This window comes from Dipodomys spectabilis, unplaced genomic scaffold, assembly GCF_019054845.1.
Source record: "Dipodomys spectabilis isolate Male_0828 unplaced genomic scaffold, ASM1905484v1 ptg000370l, whole genome shotgun sequence".
Classification (NCBI taxonomy): domain Eukaryota; kingdom Metazoa; phylum Chordata; class Mammalia; order Rodentia; family Heteromyidae; genus Dipodomys; species Dipodomys spectabilis.
Window position 1 is genome coordinate 1,787,975 of NW_024871047.1, and position 25,717 is coordinate 1,813,691.

At 38.8% G+C, this 25,717-nt stretch overlaps 1 protein-coding gene across 1 annotated transcript in view; it reads right to left on the reverse strand.

The window, feature by feature from the left end:
- The window catches only part of Mtmr8 (myotubularin related protein 8), a 91,095-nt gene that overhangs the window by 10,758 nt on the left and 54,620 nt on the right, over positions 1 to 25,717 (reverse strand). Inside the window, exon 12 of the mRNA XM_042666932.1 lies at positions 22,221 to 22,349. Coding sequence (XP_042522866.1) covers positions 22,221 to 22,349 — 129 coding nt within the window. The remainder of the gene's footprint in view (positions 1 to 22,220; positions 22,350 to 25,717) is intronic.

A 25,717-nucleotide genomic window follows, 5' to 3' on the forward strand; every position in this document is an offset into this window, starting at 1 on the left:
CTACTCAGGAGGCTGAGATCTGAGGACTGTGGTTCAAAGCCAGCCTGGGAAGGAAAGTCTGAGTCTCTTATAAACCACCAGAAAACCGGAAGTGGCACTGTGGCTCAAGTGGTAGAGCACTTGCCTTGAGCTGAAGAGCTGAGGGACAGTGCCCAGGCCCAGAGTTCAAGCCCCATGACTGACAAAAAGGTAGATTATTTGTAATTATCCAGTTAGAGGAGCCAAAAGAAAATGAGGGCTGGGAGCATGGCTCAAATGGTAGAGCACCTGGCTAGAAAATACAGGTCTCTGATTTCAAATGACAATTCCACCAAAGAAAAACACTGAAGTAAAAGAATAATAAATAACAACATAGCATAAGAAAGTATAAAATTTGTGCAAACACAATGGCTTACACCTTCACTCCAAGCTACTTAGGAGACTGGAAGAATAGCAAATTAATCAGGACTCTACTCTCTTCAGAGATAACTCTCTCCAGAGAAAACTTACCTACTCACTCAGCTCGTAGTGCAAAGCCCTGATGATCTAATCACTTTTACATACTGATATGATGGGAATTAATTTCAACATAAGTTTTAGAGGGGTTATTAAAAACATAAAGGACACTTACGGAGAAAAAAACAGCAACTTACAGAATGGGGAAAAATCTTTACAAATTAGATATGCAACAAAGAATTATCATCTAGAACATTTAAAAACTTCTACAACAAAAATAATCCACATCAATATGTACAAAGGACTAGGAGATATATTTTGCCAGAGAAATTCAAGTAAGCAATAAGGAAATGAAAAGATGCTAAACATCATGATTCATCAATGAAATGTAAATCAAAAGACCCAAATCACTTCATACCTATTATAATGACTAGCCATAAATGAATAAAGAATCAATGTTGGTAAGGGTACTTAAAAACTAAAACCTTTGTGTATTGCTTCTGGGATCATAAGATGGTAAGACAAGTATGGAAAACATGATGGTATTCTAACAACAGACTTAACATATGACCCATCAATTCTACTTCTGAGTAGAATTAGAAGAAGGAACTTTAAAAGATACTTTACATTAATGTTCATAGCAGCACTAACCTGTAAATGACAAGGAGGCAGCAACCTAAGTGTCCACTGACAGATGGCTAAACAAAATGTGGTATATACTATCAATGGTTATTCCTCTCTAAAAAGGGAGGAAATTCTGATGCTTACTACAATATGTAGCACCTTTGAGGACATAAATGACATAAACCAGATACCAAATAAAGTAAAATAAACTAGATACGAAAGGACAAATATTAAGTTAAGTGCTGGTGGCTCACATTTGTAATCCTAGCTACTCAGGAGGCTGAAATCTGAGGATCATGGTTTGAAGCAGGCCAGGGCAGGAAAGTCTGGGAGACACATCTCCAATTAACCACAGAAAACTAGAAGTAGAGCTGTGGTTAAAAGTAGCAGAGTACTAGCCTTGAGCAAAAAAGCTCAGGGACAGCACCAAGGCCCTGAGTTCAAGCCCCATGAGGGACAAAAACAAAGGACAAACATTGGTGGGTGCTATTGGCTCATATCTATAATCTTAGCTACCCAAGAGACTGAGATCTGAAGATCAAGATTGGAAGCCAGCCAGGACAGAAAAGTCCATGATATTCTTTTTTTTTTTAATTTAATTTAGTCCATGATATTCTTATCTCTAATTAACCATGAACATAGCCAGAAGTAGAGATGTGGCTCAAGTGGTAGTGTGCCAGTCTTGTGCAGAAAAACTAAGGGACAGCATGCAGGATCTGAGTTCAAGTCCCAGTTCTGGCATCTATACACAAAACGGACAAATATTGTATGATTCCAGTTATATGGATACTTAAAGAAGTCAAGTTCACAGACAGATAGTAGAATGTTAGTTACAAGGGCTTGGGTGGAGAGGGAAACAAGAATTTGCCATTTGATGAGAACAGACTTGCCACTTTTACAAGATGAAAAAATTCTAGACATATAGTATACAACCTAAGCATACTTACCACTGAGCTGTACACTTAAAATCGAAAATATGACAATTTATGTATATTTTACAATTAAAAGTAATTTTAAAAAAGGAATCGTGTTCTACAGGCCTTTTACTCAATTTCCCTAATACATAACTGTAGTACAATACCACAATGATGATATTTATATCAATAGTTAAGATGTTAACAATTTCAACGTACAAGTCCACTCCTGTTGTTCTTCAATAGCTATGCTCTTACTCTGTCCTGAATCCTTGATAATCATAACCTGTTTTTATTCTTTCAATGTTGTCTTCCCAAGAAATTTATGGAACTATACAGTATAAAAACATTTTAATATTGGCTTTTTCATTTAAAATATTCTTTGTAAAATGTTGCATATATCTACTTTGGTTTTTGTTTTTACTGCTGTATTATATAGTACACACATACCACAGTTTATTTAGACATTCATCTGCCTACTGAAGGACATATAAGCTGTCTTTAGTTTGAGGCTACTACAGCTGTGAATATTGGTCATATGGATTTTAATGTGAACAAAAGCTTTTGTTTTTCTAGGGTAAATGCCCAAGAGTGTGATTAATGTATCTGTGGTAGCATGTTATATATGTATACTCTGGTTTTTAGTAAACTCACAAACTCTTTGTCAAGGTGGTAATACGATTTTACCCTGTGATTTTATCAATGAGCTAAAGATAGCTCCTGTATATGGGCCCTGTGTTGCTTATTTCTTTAGAACAGACTGGTACCAATTCATTCAAAAGCCCATCAGTGCCAAACTCAAGATTTTATACACGATTTTTTAAAAAAAGTCTAAGGGCTAGGAAGGTAGCTCAGTGGTAGAGTGCTTGCCTTGCATGCATGAGGCCCTGGGTTCAATTCCTCAGCACCACATAAGCAGAAAAATCTGGAAGTGGTGCTGTGGCTCAAGTGGTAGAGCACTAGCCTTGAGCTGAAGAGCTGATGGACAGTGCCCAGGCCCAGAGTTCAGGCCCCACGACCAGCAAAAATAAATAAATTAAATAAAATAAAAAAGTCTAAGTAAGCATTTCTTTAGCCATTTAGAGCTTGTTTGACTTGCACACCCTGCAAAATTGCACCCAACATCTGTTAACTTTAGATAAGGCAAACCCAAAGGTAAAAAAAACAACCCACTTTGCAGGTGCCCTTTGGAATTCTCTAACCCTGACTCTGTGCCATGCTTCCTAGTGATCTGGGCAGGTTAAATCCCCTCTTCTTTAGTTCCTTCTTCTGAGTGCTGCTGGTCTCTTCACTCAGACTAACCTGTCAAAGTGTTGCTTCCACTAATATAGAATAAAGCAGTTAAATGATCCCCTCCATATGCATCCCATCACCAGGGTAACTTATACATATAATAAGAGTGATGATGGCAAAGCATTATGGATAAAACTTAAGATTATCTAAAGGAAAAATACCCAGTAATGTATTTAGTGCAGCCATCTTACATGCTTATGCTCCTACAGGAAGCAGTGGTGTAATGAAGAGTTACTGTTGATGTATGTAAGCTCTGGTACTCACATGCCATTTTGTTGTTACAGCACTACAGTGAAATACATAAAAAAACTTTTAAAAACTATTGCTCTCCCAACATACACACACATACACAGACACAGAGAGAAATAATTGTGTATGACTGTAACCTTCTGGCTGTATCTTTTATGTGATCAACCCTGGGATCCCTTGAACTCACTGAGAGGGTAACAAAGAGAAGATCAACTGGTGAAAACAATTCTGAATGGTCTTATGAGTTTGGGACTGCAAGTTTGGAACACTGCTGTTCTCATGAATCAATTAACATTACATTGACATAATATAACCTGTGACTTTGTTGGAAAAGTGCATTTAGTCTCCTCTTTCTCTCACTCTCACCTTTTCTTTCCCTCCTGTCATAGGATGACATAGCACAATGGCCTTTGCAAGATGCCAACACCATGTTCTTGGACTTCCTGATCTCCAGAACTGAGCCAAATAAATTTATCTTAATTATAAATTACTTGGCATGAGCCAGGCATAGTGCCTTATGCCTGTAATCTGAGATACTCAGGGAAGAGAACAGGAGAATTGTATTTTGAGGCTAGCCCTAGCAAAAAGTTCATGAGACTTCACCTTAGTCAATAAAGAGCTGGGCATGGTTGTGTGTGCTTATTATCTCAGCTATGCAGGAATTGTATATAGGATGACTGTAATCCATCTGGGCCAGCTCAGGAATACCATAAGATTCTGTCTCACAAACAGCTAAAAACAATATCATAATACATTGCATCTATAGATGATGGCATAAGGAAACATGAAATCTGCTAATAATAGGAGAGATGAGGAAAGAAGATAATGTATGAAATAGTACAGTGAAACCCCTTTGTAAAATTAATATGCACTAGCAAAATGAATGACAGGAATGTAAAACAGGTTATGTTTGGCATGGATACCAGCAGGAAAGAGGAGCATGAATAATGGAGAGGGTAAGTGAGGGCAAATATGGTTAAAATACTTTATATACATGTATAAAAACAGAACAATGAAACAAACAATAATCAAAAGCAAAAAGCGTTGGGGGCATGTCTCAATTGGGAGAGTACCTGACTAGCAAAGCCCTGAGGTAGAAATCCTACTACCACCAAATGATAATAATAATAATAATAATAATAACTAGTCTGAGATAATCTAACAGTACAAAATGGACTAGGACAGGACCTGACCCTAGAAGCCAGTGAAAAAAGGGGATTGCATGATGACTATCTGGCAGGAATAAATTCTACTAATAGGAGAATTAAGGCACTTTATGCTAGAGCACAAGATGGAAAAAGTAGTGTCACTTTTAACAGATCCTGCATGATTGTGAAGGGTAGAAATGGCCCACAAAGGATGCTTTGGAACTCATTCCACATACACCTTGTTGATGTAGACATTTATAGATTGGAAGACTGCCCATCCTATATTAGGCCTCATAAAGGTCTGGGCAAACTGTCAATGGAAAATGTTAGCAGAAGCCAAAGATGTCCTCCATCAGCTAGAGATGTCCAAGTGGGCTTATCCGACAACAGATGGTGTACAGCGTGATGACTTGGCAAAGCCAGATGAGAATGAATTGAGTCCTGAGTCTGCCCAGTTGTTTCTCAGGAGGGATCCTGACAAATATAAGTAAATTCTCTTTTCAGGCAATAATGGCTAATGCTAAAACAATTTAAGAGATCATAGTTGCCCTGGATCTAAAAGAAATTCATGAAGGGCAAGCTCTAATGTTGCTTGTTAATTTCACAAATACTACTCCATCTGGCCTCAATCAAAATTACTACCAGTAGGGATGCTGCACCTCTGAATGCCAAGCAACCAACCAATAGCCAGGCCCTTGTTTCTGTGTGAAACTTTAAACAAGAGACCTTATTTTGGATCCTGATGGACAAAGAATATCCATACCAGATGATATCTTCTGGTAAATTATTGGAGAAATAGTAGTTATGAGGGTTAGAGTACAATCTGTAACAGGCATTAAAAGATAGCTTAGTCTTCAAAGCCTGTTCCTGATCATCTCCAGTGGCAGGGATGTGTTGTAAAATAGGAATCTGACAACTGCAGAAGCTGGCCACTTCTAGCAGACAAGCACCCTTTTATCACATTAACTGTAGTTTGGCTCCCAAAGTTAAGTACTTCTGGCCTGCTCTGTTGGAAATGGGTGCCTAGAACTCCCTAATCCCAGTAATCACTCCTGATCTAAAGGAGCCCTCTCATCCCTTCTCCTTCCCCAGAGGTGATCAGGTTGGTATATTTAAATTTAACCTACTTTGCTATTAGAATTATCCCATTTACAAAGAGAAGCATTGATCCTGATTGTACTCTTTGAGATTATCTATTTTAATCTTATGGGACAAACCTATGATTTTATGCTACTGTTGGTTATCATTTGGCAGGAAGCAGTTAACCTTCCCCTACTGGTGCAGGTAGCAAATATGGCACCATACCAACTAAGACAAGGCATTGAAGACTCACAGCCTAGTTTAACTGACATTGTTGTACTTAGTCCTGTCATCTCATTTTTTTTTTTCTGGTCATGAGTCAGGGCCTGGGCAATGTCATCTCATTTTAACTGAGAAGTTTATGACCCCTTTAAAATTTATTTCCTGAAGCCATTTGAACTAATTGACAAGAAATATCCAAGGGATGTTAAAAAATATTCACGAATCATATGTACGGTCAGAGATTAAAACTCAGAATATAAAAAGAACACTTAAAACTCAACCCCAGAAAACCAACATCATGATTAAAACATAAGCTATATCAAGCACCTGATGCTCACAACTGTAATCCAAACTACTCAGGAGGTTGAGATCTGAGAATCATGGTTTGAAGCTAGCTTAGGGAATTAATGACCAAAAACCTAGTAGTGGAACTACAGCTCAAGTGGTAGAGTGTTTGCCTTCAGGGAAAAAGCTAAGAGACACTGTCCAAGCCCTTATAACAACGCATGCATGCACGCACACGTGCACACACACACACACACACACACACACACACACACACACACACACAGATGTACATAATGAGAGTTGAATAGAGAGGTCTTCAAAGAAGATACACAATAGTCAATAAGCAGATGAAGTTAGGTTCAATATCACAAGTCATGGAAATACAGATCATGACAAGATACTACTTCACACTCATCAGAATAGACACTATTGTTGTAAGGTGTATCATCCCAAAAGCCACATTTTAAAATATAGAATATTGGAGTCTTTATTATACAAGTAACAAGCTGCAGGCTGCCAGTTGTTACAAAGGCCTGCAGCATGCAAATACACATAGCACAGCTAGGAAATATTCTAAAGAGGGAAGAAATAACAAAACAATACCAACAATCCAATTCAGCTCCAATGAATGCCACTGAGTTATATACTTAAAAGTGGCAAAGCTTATGTGCTGTATATTTTACAAATATACAGGCAGAGGATGGACTTCTATGTATGAGCCAAAGATAGACTGTTTACTCCATTGAAGGCTGGGACTCCATTAGCTCAAAAGCCTATTGGTATTTATCAGTCTCAAAATTATACACATACAATTGTTTTAAACATAGATGACATTAGCCTATTTTCAGCCATTTGAACCCACCAGCTTCACATACCCTGCAAATGACACCAAATATCTGCTAACCATAGATAAGATGCATACAATCATGACTCAAAATTGCTGCTAGCTTTCAGATTTCATTGACTCAGAGACTAACCACTGTGCTACTCAGGTGCTCCTCCCCTTCTGAGCAGTATTCCACTCTACAAAGGCAAAGTCTGAATGGTCTCATACTGTGAGATTTTCCTGGATGGCTCAAGGGAATCAATCTGATTAAAGTAATGTATATGTATTTCATGTATGAAATGTAAGAGTAAAATCCCTTTGAACAATTCATATGCAGTTAAAAAATAAAAAATGAATGACTTGAATGTAAATCAGATACTGTCAGGGCACGGGCACTAGTGGGAGGAGGGAGGGAAAACAGAGAGGGTGAAGGAGGGTAAATATGGTCAAAATATTTTAGGTACATGAGTGAAAATGGAACAATAAAGCTTGCTGAGATCGGTTTGGGAATGGGCTAAGGGAAACCAGGAAAAGTCAACAAGGGGGTTGGAACAAGGTATATTGTTTGCATATGTGGACCTGTCAGAATGAAATCTCCTTGTACAATTAATTGATGCCAATTTAAAAATGTTTTAAAAACTGTTGAAAGTACTATTAAAAGTACCATTTGTGGAAAAGAGAGAGTAGGAGGTTTCGTTCAACACTCACTGAGATAAGTGCTTTTCTTTGTTCTGGGCATCAGGTACTCTAGTTGTTCTTGCTAATATTACAGTCATCTAACATTATCAATTGGGCTCAGAGAAATCAAGTCTGTCCAGTTTACTTAATTTGGGTTATTTTTTTTTCTGCTGGCACTGGAGCTTGAACTTAGAGCCTGGACACTCTCCCTTAGCTTTTTCACTGAAGGCTGGCACTCTACCACTTGAGTCATAGATCCAGGACCAGATCTTGGCTGGTTAACTGGAAATAAGAATCTCACAGACTTTCTTGTCCAGGCTTGTTTTAAACTGTCATCCTCAAATCTCAGTCTCCAGGGTAGTCAGGATTACAGGCATGAGCCACTGGTACTTAGCTTTAAATTTGGTTTATTATAGCACAGATCTATGTTCTCCATGAGCACCCATTTAATGAAGGGCATCCTTTAAAATTACATTTCTTTGTAAGAATTTCTGTGACCCAAATGTCATTTTTACCAAATTATTTATTCCCCAAATATTCTTTAAGATATGCTTATTCAGTTCTCAGAATATAGTAACGATGTGAGCAAATGAGCAAGGTCAGACAGAGCACAGCACGGGAGAATAAAGCTTAAAGAAAGCAGGGCCTGTGTAATTTCAACCAAGCCTACAAGAACAACATTTATCTTGGAATTCTTTGCCCTTGTTTCCCACGACTCACTTTCTCTTATCAATCCTGCCTCCTCACAGTCCTTTATCAGACGCAAAAGTTTTGCAAAGGCATTACAATTCCTACCAGCAATGTATGAAAAATTCAGTTGTACAGTATCCTTGTCAGCACTTGGTATTTTCACTTGTTTTCTAAAATTTTAGCCATTTTCATAGGCATATTTGATCTTTTAATTCCCTAAAGTCTAATAAGCTGAACATAATTTCATATATTTATCTTTTAATCTGTGTATCTTCTTCACTGCAGCATATGTTCAAGACTTTTGCCCTGTTTTGAACTGGATTTGCTATTACTAATGAGCATTAGGAGTTCTTTATTCTAGCTAATTGTTTGCTGTTGGATAATGATTTACAATATTTTCTCCTAATTTAAACACAGACACAGAGTAAAAGTTAATTTGGTTGAGGTGTAATTTGTCAATCTTTCTTTCTATGGAATATGCTTTCAGTATCAAGTAGGTAGGTACTGAAACTCATGCCCTATGTCATGATTTTTTTTTCTTTTCTTCTACAAGATTGAATATGTTAGGCTTTTCCTTTTTTTTGTCAGTCATGGGGCTTGAACTCCGGGCTTGTGTGCTGTCCCTGAGCTCTTCAGTCCAAGGCTTCTACTCTACCACTTGAGCCACAGCACCACTTCCAGTTTTCTGGTGGTTAACTGAAGAGTCTCATGGACTTTCCTGCCTGGGCTGGCTTTGAAATGCAATCCCCAGATCTCAGCCTTCTGGGTAGCTAGGATTACAGGCATCAGCCACCAGCACCTGGCATGTTTTTCTTTTTTATTTGAGATGTAACAAATAATCTTATTAGAATCTACTAGTTTACAAAGGGGTGACTTTGTGTAATATTTCCAAATATGCATACACTGTGACCAAACTTAGTCCTATTACTCTCTCGTCCCAACCTCATCCCATTTAAAATTAATTTTAACAGGTTCTGCTATTCTATTTTCACACATGTATATAAAGTAATTCAACCATATATACCATCTTTTTCTTCCCCCTTCCTGTTGGTCCTCGCCCATGCCCACAAAGTCCCCGTTACACATTCTAGTCATTCTTTTATTGGTGTCTGGACTGGTCCTGATACTTCGCCTGAGCTTTTTTGCTCAAGGCTAGCACTCTATCACTTATCCACAGCTTCATTTCAGGCTTTGTGGTGGTTGGAGATAAGAGTCTCAAGGACTTTTCTGCCTGGGCTGGCTTTGAACCATGATCCTCAGACCTCAGCCTCCTGAGTAGCTATAGCTGGGATTATAGGAGCCACAGGCACCTGGCCCATTAATTTTCTAAGGACTTGATTTCACATATGAGACAGAATATGTGATATTTATCTTTCTGAGTCTGGCTTAATTTGCTTGACATAATGATCTCTAATTCCATCCATTTTCCAGCAAACACATTTTTAAATTATTCTTTCTGGCTGAAAAAATACTCGATAGCATGTATCTATAGCATATTTTCTTTTTTTCTTTTTTTTTTTTTAATTTAATTTAATTTTATTTGTGAACATACTGTACAGAGGAGTTACAGTTACATGGGCAGGATAATGCGTACATTTCTTACCAAGCATTGCAGCCTCCTCCTTTGTTTACCCTTCACATCCCTTCCCAGCCTCCCCCCTCCCCCCCTAATCCCAATCCTTCTCCTTCCTCCCCCCCCCTCCCCCCCCCCCCCACGCCAACGTTGTAAAGCTCGTTTTGGACATGACAACTTGTACTTCTCATTGTTGCAACAGGTCCACCTGTATCCTTAAACAACTGGTTTTTCCCCATCTCCTCCACAAGTTATACTGACATCAAATATAGTGAAAGCAGGGGTTATACTGTGGGGGAGGGACATACAAAGCAACAAAGAGATAATCTTATAAATGCGTTAGAAACACATGCATGAAAGAAAAAAACATTAAAATACACATCTAAGGGTTCATTTTCCTGACATCACATTATCTGACCTTTTCCGCTTGACTCATACATATACTAGATATTACAAATAAGGGAAACCATGGGACCTACGTTTCTTTGGGCCTGGCTTACTTCACTTAATATAATTTTTTCCAAGTTTTTCCATTTCCTAACAAATGGGGCAATGTCATTCTTTCTGATGGAGGCATAGAATTCCATTGTGTATATATACCACATTTTCTTGATCCATTCATCTACTGAGGGGCATCTGGGTTGGTTCTAAATCTTAGCTATGGTAAATAATGCTGCAATAAACATAGTTGTGCTGGTAGCTTTAGTGTGGTCTTGTTTGTAAACATTAGGGTACGCCGGGCGCTGGTGGCTCACGCCTGTAATCCTAGCTACTCAGGAGGCTGAGATCTGAGGATCGCGGTTCAAAGCCAGCCCGGGCAGGAGAGACCGTGAGACTCCTATCTCCAATAAACCACCAGAAAACCAGAAGTGGCGCTGTAGCTCAAGTGGTAGAGCGCTCGCCTTGAACTGAAGAGCTGAGGGACAGCGCCCAGGCCCAGAGTTCAAGCCCCACGACTGACAAAAAAAAAAAAAAAAAAAAACATTAGGGTAAATGCCCAAAAGTGGGATTGCTGGGTCATAGGGGAGCTCTATGTGAAGTCTTTTGAGGAACCTCCATACTGCTTTCCAAAGTGGTTGAACAAGTTTACATTCCCACCAACAATGAAGTAAGGTTCCTTTCTGTACACATCCCCTCCAGCATCTGTTGTTGTTAGAGTTCTTGATTTTTGCCATTCTAACTGGAGTGAGGTGATATCTCAATGTTGTTTTGATTTGCATTTCTTTTATGGCTAGGGATGTTGAACATTTCTTCATGTGTCTATTGGCCATCCTTCTTTCTTCTTCAGAGAAGTTTCTCTTTAAGTCTTTCGCCCACTTATTTATTGGGCAGTTGTTTCTTTGAGGATTTGTTGTTGGGGGGTTTAATTTTTTGAGTTCCAAGTATATTTTAGATATGAGACCCTTGTCCGTTGTATGGCTAGTAAAGATCTTCTCCCAATCCGTGGGCTTTCTATTGATCTTGCTAGCTATGTCATTTGCCCTGCAGAAGCTCTGCAACCTTATGCAATCCCATTTGTCCAACCTTTCTTTGATTTGTTGTGTTTCCGGGTCTCTATTCAGAAAATTTCGGCCTGAGCCAAGGAGACCTAGGGTTTCTCCTATTCCATCCTGTAATGTTTTCAGAGTGTCTGCTTTGAGTTCAAGGTCTTTGATCCATTTTGAGTTGATTCTGGTGCAGGGTGATATATACGGATCTAGCTTAAGTTTTCTACATGTAGTTAACCAATTTTGCCAGCACCATTTACTGAAGAGGTTGTCTTTCTTCCATTCTATTGTTTTAGCTCCCTTATCGAAGATTAGATGGCTATAGGTCTGTAGGTTCATTTCTGGGTTTTCAATTCTATTCCATTGGTCCTGAGGTCTGTTCTTATGCCAATACCAAGCTGTTTTGATTACTATGGCTTTATAGTAGAGTTTGAAGTTTGGTATTGATATTCCTCCAGCAGTGTTCTTTCCATTCAGGAGCGTTTTTGCTATTCGGGGTCTTTTATTGTTCCATATGAATTTTTGGATTGCCTCTTCTATTTCCTTGAAGAATGAGGTTGGAATTTGGATAGGTATTGCGTTGAATTTGTAGATAGCCTTGGGAAGTATTGCCATTTTCATGATGTTAATCTTTCCAATCCAGGAGCATGAGAGGTTCTGCCATTTTTTAAGTTCTGTGTTGATTTCCTTTTTCAAGATTTTAAAGTTTTCATCATATAGGTCCTTCACTTCTTTAGTTAATTCCTAGGTATTTTATTTTTTGTGGGGCTATTACAAATGGAGTTGCTTTCCTAATTTCAGCCACACTTTTCTCATTGTTGGCATACAGAAAAGCCATTGATTTTTGGGGGTTAATTTTATAACCTGCTACTTTGCCAAAGTTTTGAATCAGCTTGAGTAATTTGGGAGTGGAGTCTATGGGATTCTTTAAATACAAGATCATGTCATCTGCAAAGAGGGAGAGTTTTATTTCTTCTTTCCCTATTTGGATCCCCTTTATGTCTGCATCTTGTCTTATTGCTGTAGCTAGGCATTCTAATACTAGATTGAAGAGAAGTGGAGAGAGTGGGCATCCTTGTCTTGTTCCTGAGTTAAGAGGAAATGGCTTTAGTTTTTCACCATTGAGTATAATGCTGGCTGTAGGTTTGTCGTATACAGCCTTTATTGTATTGAGGAATGTTCCATGGATTCCTAATTTTTCCAAAACCTTCATCATAAAGGGGTGTTGGATCTTGTCGAATGCTTTTTCTGCATCTATTGAGAAAACCATGTGGTTCTTATTCTTGCTCCTGTTGATGTGATGAATAATATTAATTGATTTGCGTATATTGAACCAGCTTTGCATCCCTGAAATGGATCCTGTTTGATCGTGGTGTATGATTTTTTGGATGAATTGTTGAAGTCGATTGGCCAAAATTTTGTTGAGAAGTTTTGCATCAATGTTCATCAAAGAAATGGGTCTATAGTTCTCTTTCTTTGATGAGTCCCTGCCTGGTTTTGGGATGAGGGTTATGATGGCTTCATAGAATGTGTTTGGTAGTGAGCTTTCTCTTTCAATTTCATTGAAGAGTTGGAGGAGTATTGGTGTGAGCTCTGCTTTGAAGGCCTTGTAAAATTCCACTGTAAAACCACCTGGTCCTGGACTTTTCTTAGCTGGGAGGTCTCTTATTGCTGTTTCTATTTCAATGCTTGATATGGGCCTGTTAAGCTGGTTTAACTCATCTTGGTTTAGTTTTGGCATGTCAATATTTGCTAGGAAGAGGTCCATTTCTGTCAAGTTCTCAAACTTATTAGCATAAGTTTTGAGAGGTATTCCCTTATAATGTTCTGAATCTTGGTTGTCTCCGTGGTGATGTTTCCATTCTCATCTCTGAGTTTATTAATTTGGGTGTGTTCTCTTCTTTTTCTGATAAGATTTGCTAAGGGTCTGTCAATTTTGTTAAGTTTTTCGAAGAACCAACTCTTTGTTTTGTTGATTCTTTCTTTTTTTTTTTTTTTTTTTTTTTAAATTTTATTTTATTTTATTTGAGAACATACTGTACAGAGGGGTTACAATTACATGGGCAGGATAATGCATACATTTCTTACCAAGCATTGCAGCCTCCTCCTTTGTTTACCCTTCACCTCCCTTCCCAGCCTCCCCCCTCCCTCCCACCCAATCATACCCCCCCTCCCCCCCTCCCACCGACATTGTAAAGCTGGTTTTGACATGACTTTTTGTACTTCTCATTGTTGCAACAGGTCCACCTGAATCCTTAAACGACTTGTTTGTCCCCATCTCCTCCACATGTTATACTGACATCAAATATAGTGAAAGCGGGGGTTACACTGTGGGGGAGGGACATACAAAGCAACAAAGAAATAATCTTATAAATGCATTAGAAACACATGCATGAAAGAAACAAAAACATTAAAATACATATTTGAGGTTTCGTTTTCCTAACATCACATTATCTGACTTTTTCCGCTTGACTCATACCTATACTAGATATTGCAAATAAGGGAAACCATGGGACCTATGTTTCTTTGGGCCTGGCTTACTTCACTTAATATAATTTTTTCCAAGCCTTTCCATTTCCTAACAAATGGGGAAATGTCATTCTTTCTGATGGAGGCATAGAATTCCATTGTGTATATATACCACATCTTCTTGATCCATTCATCTACTGAGGGGCATCTAGGTTGGTTCCATGTCTTAGCTATGGTAAATAATGCTGCAATAAACATAGTTGTGCTGGTAGCTTTAGTGTGGCCTTGTTTGTGATCATTTGGGTAAATGCCCAAAAGTGGGATTTCTGGGTCATTGGGGAGCTCTTTGTGGAGTCTTTTGAGGAACCTCCATACTGCTTTCCAAAGTGGTTGAACAAGTTTACATTCCCACCAACAATGAAGTAAGGTTCCTTTCTGTCCACATCCCCTCCAGCATCTGTTGTTGTTAGAGTTCTTGATTTTTGCCATTCTAACTGGAGTGAGGTGATATCTCAATGTTGTTTTGATTTGCATTTCTTTTATGGCTAGGGATGTTGAACATTTCTTCATGTGTCTATTCGGTAGATGTCTGTTAAGTCTAGTTGATCTATGCAGCTGTTTAGATCTGCGGTTTCTCTGTTGAGTTTTTGCCGAGTTGATCTATCTAGTGGGGAGAGTGGTGCGTTAAAATCCCCAACAATTAATGTCTTTGGATCTATATGGGATTTGAGGGAAAGTAGTGTTTCTTTGATAAATTTGGGTGCTCCATTGTTTGGCGAATAGATATTTAGAATTGTAATATCCTCCTGAAGGAGAGATCCTTTAATTAGTATGTAGCGACCTTCTTTATCTCTTCTCACGAATTTTAATTTGAAGTCTATTTTATCTGATATTAAGATTGCAACTCCCGCCTGTTTATGGGGGCCGTTTGCTTGGTAGATTTTGTTCCAGCCTTTAACATTGAAAATGTGTTTGTTTTTACGGGTAAGATGTGACTCCTGCAGGCAGCAGATAGAAGGGTCTTGTTTTTTAATCCAACTAGACAGTCTATGTCGCTTAATTGGAGAGTTCAGTCCGTTAACGTTAAGAGATAGGACTGAGAGGTATTTGGGAGTTCCTGCCATGTTATCCACCTTCTTGGGGGCTGCGAAAACTGGGTTCTTCCTATGGTTCTTGGATTCTCAGTTTGGGTGCAGTTTCTTGGCCTTCGTTGCGGTCTTGTTGGTTTTCTATGTGTAGGACATCTTTAAGAATCTTTTGTAGGGCTGGTTTGGTCGAGATGTATTGTTTCAATTTTTCTTTGCTATGGAAGGTTTTTATTTGGCCTTCAGTTATGAAGGAGAGTTTAGCTGGGTACAGTATTCTTGGTTGATAGTTGTTTGTTTTTAGGGCATGGCATACATCATTCCAAGCTCTTCTTGCTTTGATTGTCTCTGCTGAGAAATCTGAGGTGATTCTAATTGGTTTCCCTTTATAGGTGATTAACCTTTTCTCCTTGACAGCTTTAAGGATCTTTTCCTTGGTCTGAGTTGATCCTGTGTGGATTATAATGTGACGGTGGGATGTCCTATTCTGGTCTGGTCTATTTGGGGTTCTAAAAGCCTCTTGTATCTGAATAGGCCTATCTTTTTGTATGTTTGGGAAGTTCTCTGCTAGGATCCTGTTAAACAAATTTCCTAGACCATTAACTTCTGTTTCTAGGTGTTCCTCTACACCCATTATCCTTAGATTAGGCCTTCTGATGGTGTCTTCCAGGTGTTGGATAGATCTATCATACTTCTTGGACTTGTCTTGGGTGGTTGTATGTTCTTTCTCTATAATATCTAGGCTGTCTTCAATCCCTGAGATTCGATCTTCTGCATGGTCTAACCTGCTGTCAAGACTCTCTACTTTGTTTTTTATCTCTTTCCCTTCTAATTGGTCAGCTTTGATGGCTTCAAGTTCTTTGTTGAAGCTCTGTTTTAGGTCTTGTATGAATTTCTTTACTTCCTTAATTTGGTGTTCAGTGTTTGTTCTCAAATCACTTAATTGATTGGTTATGGTTTCTTTGGACTCCCATTCCTTCTGTTGGGTTCCATTCAGCATTCCCTTTGTGGTCTCCCTGACTTCCTTCAGCTCTTTGTTAATGGATTCCATGAATGCCTTTAGTGATCTTTGTGTGTTCTCTACCTGGTCTCTCAACTCCTGAATTACTCTTTGATTAGCTTCCTCCCGTTTGTGGGATTCCTGCAGTTCTCTTTCCTACCGTTCGTGGGATTCCTGCAGTTCTCTTTGAGTGTTCTCAGCCTGCTCACGCCATTCCTCCCTTTCTCTTTGAGTATTCTCAAGTTGTTCACGCAAATCCTGTATCAGTTTTTGAGTAGCTTCCTCACGCTTATGATATTCCTGTATAAACTTTTGGGATGCCTCTTCTCTCTCCCTATCACACTCATACAGAGTCCTTTGTAAGTTGTCAAACTTCTCATTTATCATGTTTGCCACCAGTGTTTGTAGAGCTATTTGGGAACTCTCCTCTGGATTGTTCATTATCTGATCTGACCCCTGATTATGAAGATTGGGAATTGAGATACCCGGATTTGCCATTTTTCTTGTGTTTTTTCGGCTTACTCTGCCCATTTGAGATGAAAATAGCACCAGTTTTGTGCTAGAACACTATCTTAAGGCAACCATCAACCAACGTTTGCGTTTATACAGTCAATAGTCTACAGATACAATCTAGTTCAACAGATACATCTATTCAACATCAAACAACTATATGTTAATGGGCTTCGAACCGCAGAGAAGAATTTGGAAAACCAGAAATTTTTAGGGTTAGGGAGAGATGTGGGTAAAAATTAGGAATAGATTGGTGTGGGGAGGCACAGGGAGAGTTAACTATGTCCTAATCTCAATGCAGGAAATAGGTTGGGTAGGATGCAGGTAGAGAGGGAGAGAAAAAGAAGAAAGGGAAAGGGAAATGAAAAGAGACCAGAAAAAAAAATTAGAAACGTAAAAATTAATATAGTTATGGAGATTGAAAGACCATCTATTTAGAGAGGAATGTGAATATAATGAGAAAACAGGAGGGAGATAGAGGAGATGTGAAAAACTTAAAAAATGCTTAAAATATTATATAGGTATAAAGAGGTAGTACTGCTATTAAGGAATTTAAGTCTCAGAGGTTTCGGATTGAGTAATAAATTTGTGGATTAAGTGTGTACACAATGGGGGATAGGGTCTACTAGTTAACTATGGGCTTATCTGAGGATGTGCAGGACAAGAGTTAAGTCACATACAGAAGACCAAAAGAGAGGAAAAGGTGAAACGGATAGGAAAGGGAGAAGAAAAGATCAGAAGTTCAGTAGAGCTAGACAAAAAAACAAAAAGATAATTAAGAAAGAAAGAAAAAGAGAGAGAAGACAAGAAAAGAAAGGAAAACGTACATTCACGTATTCCTAAAATAAAAATTATAAGAGGGAAAAAAAGTTACTGGAAAACAATTATTTTTCAAAAAAGGCAAAGATTAAAGATTAATAAAAGTTTTAGAAAAGGAAAAAAAATTTTTATATATATAAGGTACCAAAAAAAAGAAAAAAAGAAAAAAGAAAAGAAGAAAAAAAAAAAGTTCTTTGATTTTTTTTTTTTTTATTTTTTTGGGAGGGGTGGGAAGAATCCTGTATCTCCCTTTTTTCTGTAACCAGCCTCTTGTTGGAGTCTCTGGTCAGCTTGAGGTCCTGTGGCTTGATTGGTTTCTTAAGTCAGTTTGTTCGAACAGGCAGAAAAATGCTCTGCTTTACCCAAGATTTTGAGATCCCCCTCCCAGGTTAGTTTAATGGGAGGGTGATCTGCTTTGAGAATCACAAAAGAGGGGTGATGAGGCTAGGTTCTGGTAGAGTTGAGGCCTTTCAACAAACAGTAGCTTTTCCCTGGGGCTATTTGTGAAAAATTCACAGAGCCCACCCTGGAGCCATTCTCAGGGTTTCTGTTTTTCAATTGATTGTGGAGGCTGCTAGAGGGAGGGGCAGCCTCTGGCTCTGGTTACCCAGTGAGGAAAGCCACTCCAATGGCTGGTGCCTGAGCTGGGTGACTTTTCCCTGGATGGAGCTGAGTCTGGCAGGTCACTTCGCCGTTAAGTTCTTGTGACCTGTTAAATGACTCGTTTTATTCCAAGGCCTGAGTTGGAGCTAGCAGCTCCTCCGAGCTTTGTCGGTATCCAAGATGGAGATCACCGGTGCTGGGGGGGGGGGAGGGGTGGCCTTCCCTCCTCTGCTCCCTGAGAAGGAGTGAGGACGTCGGGCTTCTACTCACGCCGAGCCTTGGATCCTGGGTCGTCTCTGGTCTGCAAACTGCAGGATGAAGATGTCCGCTCCTTGTCGGTTCTTGCTGGTGTTGAGTAGAATCCTCTCGCCCGCTGCGTCTGGCTCCTTCGTCCCGGACTCTCTGTGTGAGCGCTCAGGTATGGCCGCGGCTGCGGTCGCCGCTGCGACCCTGCCGCCGCCGCGGCGGCTGCTGGCAGGCGCTCAGATGTGTCTCCTTGTCTTGGCTTCCTCTCTCTTTTCTAACTCTCTGTCCTGTGATGGCTCACTTGGTGTGATTCTCTGGCTTAGGACTGTTCACTGGAACTCTAAAACTGCTTTCTATGAGAGACCTTGTTCAGATTCCAGCTTCTCCTCCGCCATCTTCCCGGAACCTCTCTATAGCATATTTTCTTAATCCATGCATTGGTTGATGGGTAACTAGGCTCATTCCATATAGTGCTGGTGTAACTATGGGTGTGAATAGTGCTGGTATAACTATGGGTGTTTAGTTATCCTTATTTTATGTTGAATTACATTTCTTTGGATATATGCCCAGAAGTGACAACATCATATGGTAGTTTGATTTTTAGTTTTTCAAGTAACCTTTATTCTGAACTCCATAGTGGCTAGACTAATTTGCATTCCTACCAACAGTATATTAAGAGTGCCCCTGCCATCCATATTCTTGCCAGCATTTGTTATTGTTTGTTTCCTTGATGATTGCTCTTCTGATTAGGGTGAAATGGAATTATATGGTCATTTCAATTTACATTTCCTTTATAGCTAAAGATGTTGAACATGTCTTCATGTATTTATTAGCCATTTGTACTTTTGAAAACTTTATTTGCCCATTTCTTAACTGGATTATTTCTTGACACTTACAATCCATTTTATGTTCAGTTTTGTATAAGTCAAACTAGTTTTGGAGCCAGGCACCAACAGCTCATGCCTGTAATTCTAGCTACTCAGGAGGCTGAAATTTGAGAATCATGGTTCAAAGCCAGCCCAGGTAGGAAAGTCTATAAGACTCTTATCTCCAATTAAGCACCCAAAAAGCTGGAAGCGGAGTTATGGCTCAAGTTGTAGAGTGTCAGCCTTGAGTGAAAAAGCTCAGGGACAGTGCCCAGGCCCTTAGTTCAAGCTACAGGATAAACACACACACACACACACACACACACACACACACACACACACACACACACACACACGCAACGCACGCACACACGCACGCATGCACCCAAGCACATACACACAAAACCACATTTTGGAGGGAAGGCTGATGAATTACCTACCTTAGAATTATCTATTTAAAAAAAGCTGTCTTTCCTTTTGAATGGAGTTTAAAGTTAATTGAGATATACTTATTTGAGTTTAGTTCTAGGTTCTCTATCCTATTCTCCTGATTATTTTTATTTTTTTTGAGACAGGTCCTCAGCCTGTAGCTTCAGCAAAGCCTGGAACTTACTATGCAGTTCAGAGTTGCCACAAACTCACATTCCTCCTACCTTGGCCCTACCAGTGCTGGGATTATAGGTATGCATCACCACACTTGTCTTTAAACAGTATAGTTGAAAATATCCTAAGTAAAAAATTCATTTAATACATATAAACTCCCAAATATCATAGTTTAGCAACATTTTATACTGCAAAGTACCAGTTGTGTAACTTTGGATTACAAGGGCTGACTAGAGCTGTAGGGCATTGCTGTTACCCAACATCCCAAGAGAACACTGTACCAGATATTGCTAGCTCAGGAAAAGATCAAAATCGATAGTATTTCTACTGAATGCTTACCAATTTCACACCACCATAAAGCTAAAAAATTAAGTTGAACTGTATTCAGTTGAAGACTGTCTGTGATTTCCTTTATTATGTGTTCATGTCTGTGGGGTTTGCAGTGATATTCTTTGCTTCATTCCAGGCTCTTTTTGTCCATCTCTCTGCAGTAAATTATTCATTTCTTTCTTGTTATGGATTTTTATAGGTTATACATAGCTTAGAATAGTTGAGACTTTCTTTCAAATGTTAAACATTGTGTTTCATAAATCACCTCTCAGCACTGCTTTAGCTATGTCTCATAAGTTTTGGTATGTTACATTTTCATATTTCAATTTAATTTCTCCTTGAAACTACTGTAAGATATACAAGTTATTCAGAACTAGCTTAGTTTCCAAATGTTCCTAGATTTTCCTGTTGTCCTTCTGTTATTAATTCTAGTTTGATTCTATTTGGGTCAGAGCAAACATTAGAAATAATTTTAATTTTTTTTGTCAGTCACGGGGCCTAAACTCTGGGCCTGGGCACTGTCCCTCAGCTCTTCAGCTCAAGGCTAGTGCTCTACCACTTGAGCCACAACACCATTTCCAGCCTTTTTTCTGCTTATGTATTGCTGAGGAATCACTCAGGGCCTCATGCATGCAAGGCCAAGCACTCTACCACAGAGCCACCTTCCCAGCCCAATTTTTTTGTCAGTTGTAACACTTATTTCTGGGCCTGAGCACTATCCCTGAGCTCTTCAACTCAAGGCAGTGCTCTACCACTTGAGCCAGAGCACCACTTTTGGTTTTCTGGTAGTTAATTGGAGATAAGAGTATAACAGACTTTCCTGCATGGGCTAGCCTCCTGAGTAGCTAGGATTATAGGTGTGAGCAACTGGTGTCCCACTAATTTTAATTTTTAAAAAGACTGGTGAGATATTAATGGCTTAGGACATGATCTTAGTGTATGTTCATGGTGCTTGAAAAATAATGTGGGGCAGATCTTGCTGAATGATTGTGCTTTTGAGTTCTTCTATGTTCTTGCTGCTTTTCTGTGTATTTTTTCTATCAATTGTTGAAAAAGGAGTGTTGATAACTCCACCTCTAATTATAAGGTTTCTTAGAACTTTTTTCAGTTCTCTGTTTACTTCACATATCTTACATCTCTGTTGCTTGATGCACAAACATCAATTGACCTTTTTAGCATACTAAGGTATTACGTGGCCAACTGAAGATAGGAGTCTCATGGACCAGAAGATTTATGTTCCTAGGCAGGCTCCAAACTGCCATCCTCAGATCTCAGCCTCTTAAGCAACTAGGATTACAGGAGTGAAGCCATGGGCACCTCGCCATCTATGGTTATTTTTGATAGTAAGAGAGATATTGTCTAAAATTTTCTTATCTTATTAGTCTGCCCCTTTTCTAGTTCTTTGGCTAGACAGAGCAATGTTTGTGAGTTTTGCTTTGGTGGCCTTGGAATCTCTAGAATCTCATTTCTTTAGCTTCACGTCTAAACTATCAGGCAATAAGAAAACCATGGTATTCATCATCATATTGTTCTTGTAGTTCCTGTGGACTTTATTTAATTTCCATTTTTCCTCTTTCTTTTATAGTAGTTTGTTTTATAATATCTGGGTGTTTTATTTTTACTTACTGGGGAAAACAAGGAAATTATAGGGATACATATATGTATATATTATAATCCTCTATAGCTGTTATTTATTTTTTGTGTATCAGTCCTGGGGTTTGAACTCAGGGATTTGGCACTGATGGCACTGTTCCTGAGCTTCTGTGATCAAGGCTAGTGTCCTACCACTTTGAAATACAGCCACTTCTGGCTTTTTAGTTGTTAATTGGAGCTAAGAGGCTCATGTACTTTTCTGCCTAGGCTGACCTGGAACTGCAATCCTTAGATCTCCCCCTGAGTAGACAGGGTTACAGATGTGAGTCACTGATATCTGGCTGTTTTTTATTTCTTAAAGGAAAAAATTCTAAGACTCACATTTTTCAAAATTGTAGAATTCAATAAAAAATTTAAAACAATGATGATAAGTAATAAATGAAAAAGCAGGCTACTGAATTTTGGTAAGAGAGTATTATAACATTAATCTCCCCATCATTTTCTACTCCTCAGTGAGTATAAAGTCCTGAGTTCAGACCTTAGTACTGACAAAATACAGCAAAACAAAATCATAAACAAAACAACTTACTGAATGTTGTAGGGTAGCACACTAGGATTGAGGACCCCATACATAGTTTTGCCTTTATATAGAGGGTTCCTGAAGTCTGCTTTCTTCTGAATCAAGAAAGGCCACACAGAATGTGTTTTATCAAGGACTCTGTTAAAAAAGAAAAATATGTCAGTAGTACTGCTGAACTTGATAATCAGCTATGTTTAACTAGTAATTAGCCCAACTCAAGAGAGGTGATAAAATATGATAGAAAATAGAAATGACTAATGAATGTTAGTAGAATAACAAAGTATTTGAGTTTTATTTTTATCCATGTTTAAAATAAATGAATTTAGAAAAAGTTCTCTATAGAGAGAAAGAGGTTCTAGTTTCAGTCTCTGCTCGCAAGTGGCTGTGTGATATTAGAAAACTTCTTAGCAATTTCCAAGCTAAGAAAGTACAATGTGAAGCCAGGTACCAGTGGCTCACACCTGTAATCCTAGCTACTCAGGAGGCTGAAAGCTGAGGATCACAGTTCAAAGCCACCTTGGGCAGAAAAGTCCGTGAGACTATTGTTGCCGATTAGCCACCAGGAAACTGGAAGTGGTGCTTGCTGTGGCTCAAGTGGTAGAGCACTAGCCTAGAGCTGAAGAGCTGAGTGACAGCGCCTAGGTCCAGAGTTCAAGCGCCACAACTTACCAAAAAAAGAAAGAAAGAAAGAAAGGAGGGAAGGAAGGAAGGAAGGAAGGAAGGAAGGAAGGAAGGAAGGAAGGAAGGAAGGAAGGAAGGAAGGAAGGAAGGAAGGAAGGAAGGAAGGAAGGAAGGAAAAGAAAGATGTGACCTGTTAACTTCTCTTCCAAATTTAGAATTCTATGAACTGATTATTTTTCCAGTCTTTAAAAAAAATTATGGAATTGTCTTTATGGAATATAGTGGCTTACACCTGTAATACTAGCTACTCAGGAGGTGGTGGTAGGAGGACTGCACTCTAAAACCAGTCCAGGCAAAAATAAAAGATGCTGGGCTGGGAAGGTGACTCAGTGGTAGAGTACTTGCCTTGCATGCATGAGATGCTGGGTTTGATTCCTCAGCACTACAGAAAAAGCTGGAAGTAGTGCTGTGGCTCAAGCAGTAGAGTGCTAGCCTTGAGCTGAAGAGCTGAGAGACAGTGCCCAGGCCCAGAGTTCAGGCCCCATGATGGACAAAAAAAAAAAAAGATCCTTTCTGAAAAATGAACTAAAAAGCAAAAGGACTTGGCATGTGACTTAAGTGGTAGTGAGCAGAGCCTTGTTCAATATCCCTAGTACTGCTAAAAAATAAACTCCACAAACCTCTGGTAAGTTAAGATATAAGGATCCTGCAGGGTAAATTTCCGGCAGTTCTGTTATTTCTTTTTATTTTAAGCCAGCTTCACCTTCCTTCTGAAGACAACAGCAATTTATATGAGGAGATAATCACGAATTATTTTAGGTAGGGAACCAAAGATTATAGTGTAAATATTGCAAAACTGCTTGCAACATTTTAGTTGATACTATGAAGAAACTGCTCAACCAGCATGTGGTTGATGTGGAAGAAAATGTGTAGATATATTGGTTGCCAATGAGGATTTGGGGAAACCAGGTGGGAAGGTCTTTTGTCAAAGAAAGTTAAAAGAGAATGGAAAGCAGAAATATAGTCCTAAAATTCTAGCCCTGTAACTTTTACAGAAAAGCAACATGTGCTGAATATTCAACTTTCTTATATACTGTTTAAAAATAGGAAAAAACCTCAGATGAAGTGACTAATATTTATTATTTATTATGTGTTAAACATTGCTCCAAACATTGCCCAAAATACTTCCTTAAATGTCCATAATAAAGTTCTATGATGGTGTTTTAGTTTCAAGCTACTAGGAAGAAAATAAGAAAACATTAACATGCTAAGGGTCACACATATAATAGATGACAGTCTAAGTCTGAATGTAGATCTGCCTGATTCTAAAGCCCCTGCTTTTCCTTTTATGAGTAAATGACATTTCTGCCATCTTAAGTAATTACCATTTTAAATGTTCAAATGTTTCTAAAATCATCTACAGAGATATTCAGATTTATGTGAGAAATGGATCCAGGGACATGAATCTCATTCTAAGAGGGTAAAATATTATAGAAAAAAATCTAGTGTTTTAATGCTTACTCAGACTGAATACATATAAAAGCATTTGGGGAGGGACTAACAAAAAATGACAGAAATGTATCTGATAGCAACCAGGTAAAAATGTTAAAGCAGAAAGATACATCACTATTGTCTGTGTTAACAAGAAAATGGAATCTCAGAAAGGTCATGTCATCTAGGCAATGTCATGACAGGGCTCAAGAACTTGAGCTAACTTCTAATATGAAACAGGGTTGTTTCAATTTTGCAGCTAGTTTCTTTTCTTTTTCTGGTCTAAAATAGGGAGATTACCATTTACAGTTGTTCTATCTTGTCAATCTCAAAAAGTATTTATGTTTTATTTATTTTAGGAATGTTCACTTAAATTAGGGGTGAAAATACAACCGAATTGCTTAAGGAACTGCGCAGAAAACTTTAGAAGTGGGCCAAAAAAGCCAAAGAGAGTAGCAAGTACTATGGCCAATAAGAGTTAGCTTGAGTCTTGTAATCCTAGCTTCTCAGGAAGCTGAGATCTAAGGACTGTGGTTCAAAGCCAACTCAGATAGACAAGTCCAAGAGACTCTTATCTCCGATCACCTAGCAAAAAGCTGGAACTAGAGAGCTATGGGTTAAGTGGTAAAGTGCCAGCCTTGAATAGAAAAAGCTAGAAAAGAGTAAGGCTCTGAGTTCAAGCCCCAGTAGTGACACAAAACTTTGTTGAGAGTTCTTCATCTTTCAGAATTTCTTGGTATACTGGATTATCTACTTCAGGAAACAATGCCTAAGTTAATTGGATTTTTATGTGAAATCCCTAATATTTAAATGCTTCTAACTGAATTCATAGTTTAGAATTCCACCCTGAGGCACACAGTGAAATCTGTCTCTAAAAGCAAAACAAAAACCCCACCAAATACAAAAAAATAAACCAATGCAGACTAACCAAACTGTGCCTGTAAGGCTAGGATAAGACTAAGGACTGCCAGTGTGCAATTTCTGATACAAGCAAAAAAGACTATAGACAATACAAAGTTCTTGCACATCCACCATTTCATTGGTTCCTCAAACATGGAGTGCTTTATACATTAAAAGTTCTTTTTGCCAGGTGCCAGTGGCTCACACCTGTAATCCTAGCTCCACAGGAGGCTGAGATCTGAGGATTGAAGTTCAAAGCCAGCCTGGGCAGAAAATTCCTGACACTCTTATCTCCAATAAAACCACCAGAAAACCAGAAGTGGCACTGTGGCTCAAGTAGTAGAGTGCTAGACTTGAGCTGAAAAGCTGAGGGACAGCGTCCAGGCCTGGAATTCAAGCCCCACAACCAACAAAAAAAGTTTTCATTATTACTTCCTCTCCTTTTCTGACTGGTATTCTAAATTCAGGGGTTGGCTTCATTCTTTTCCATGATC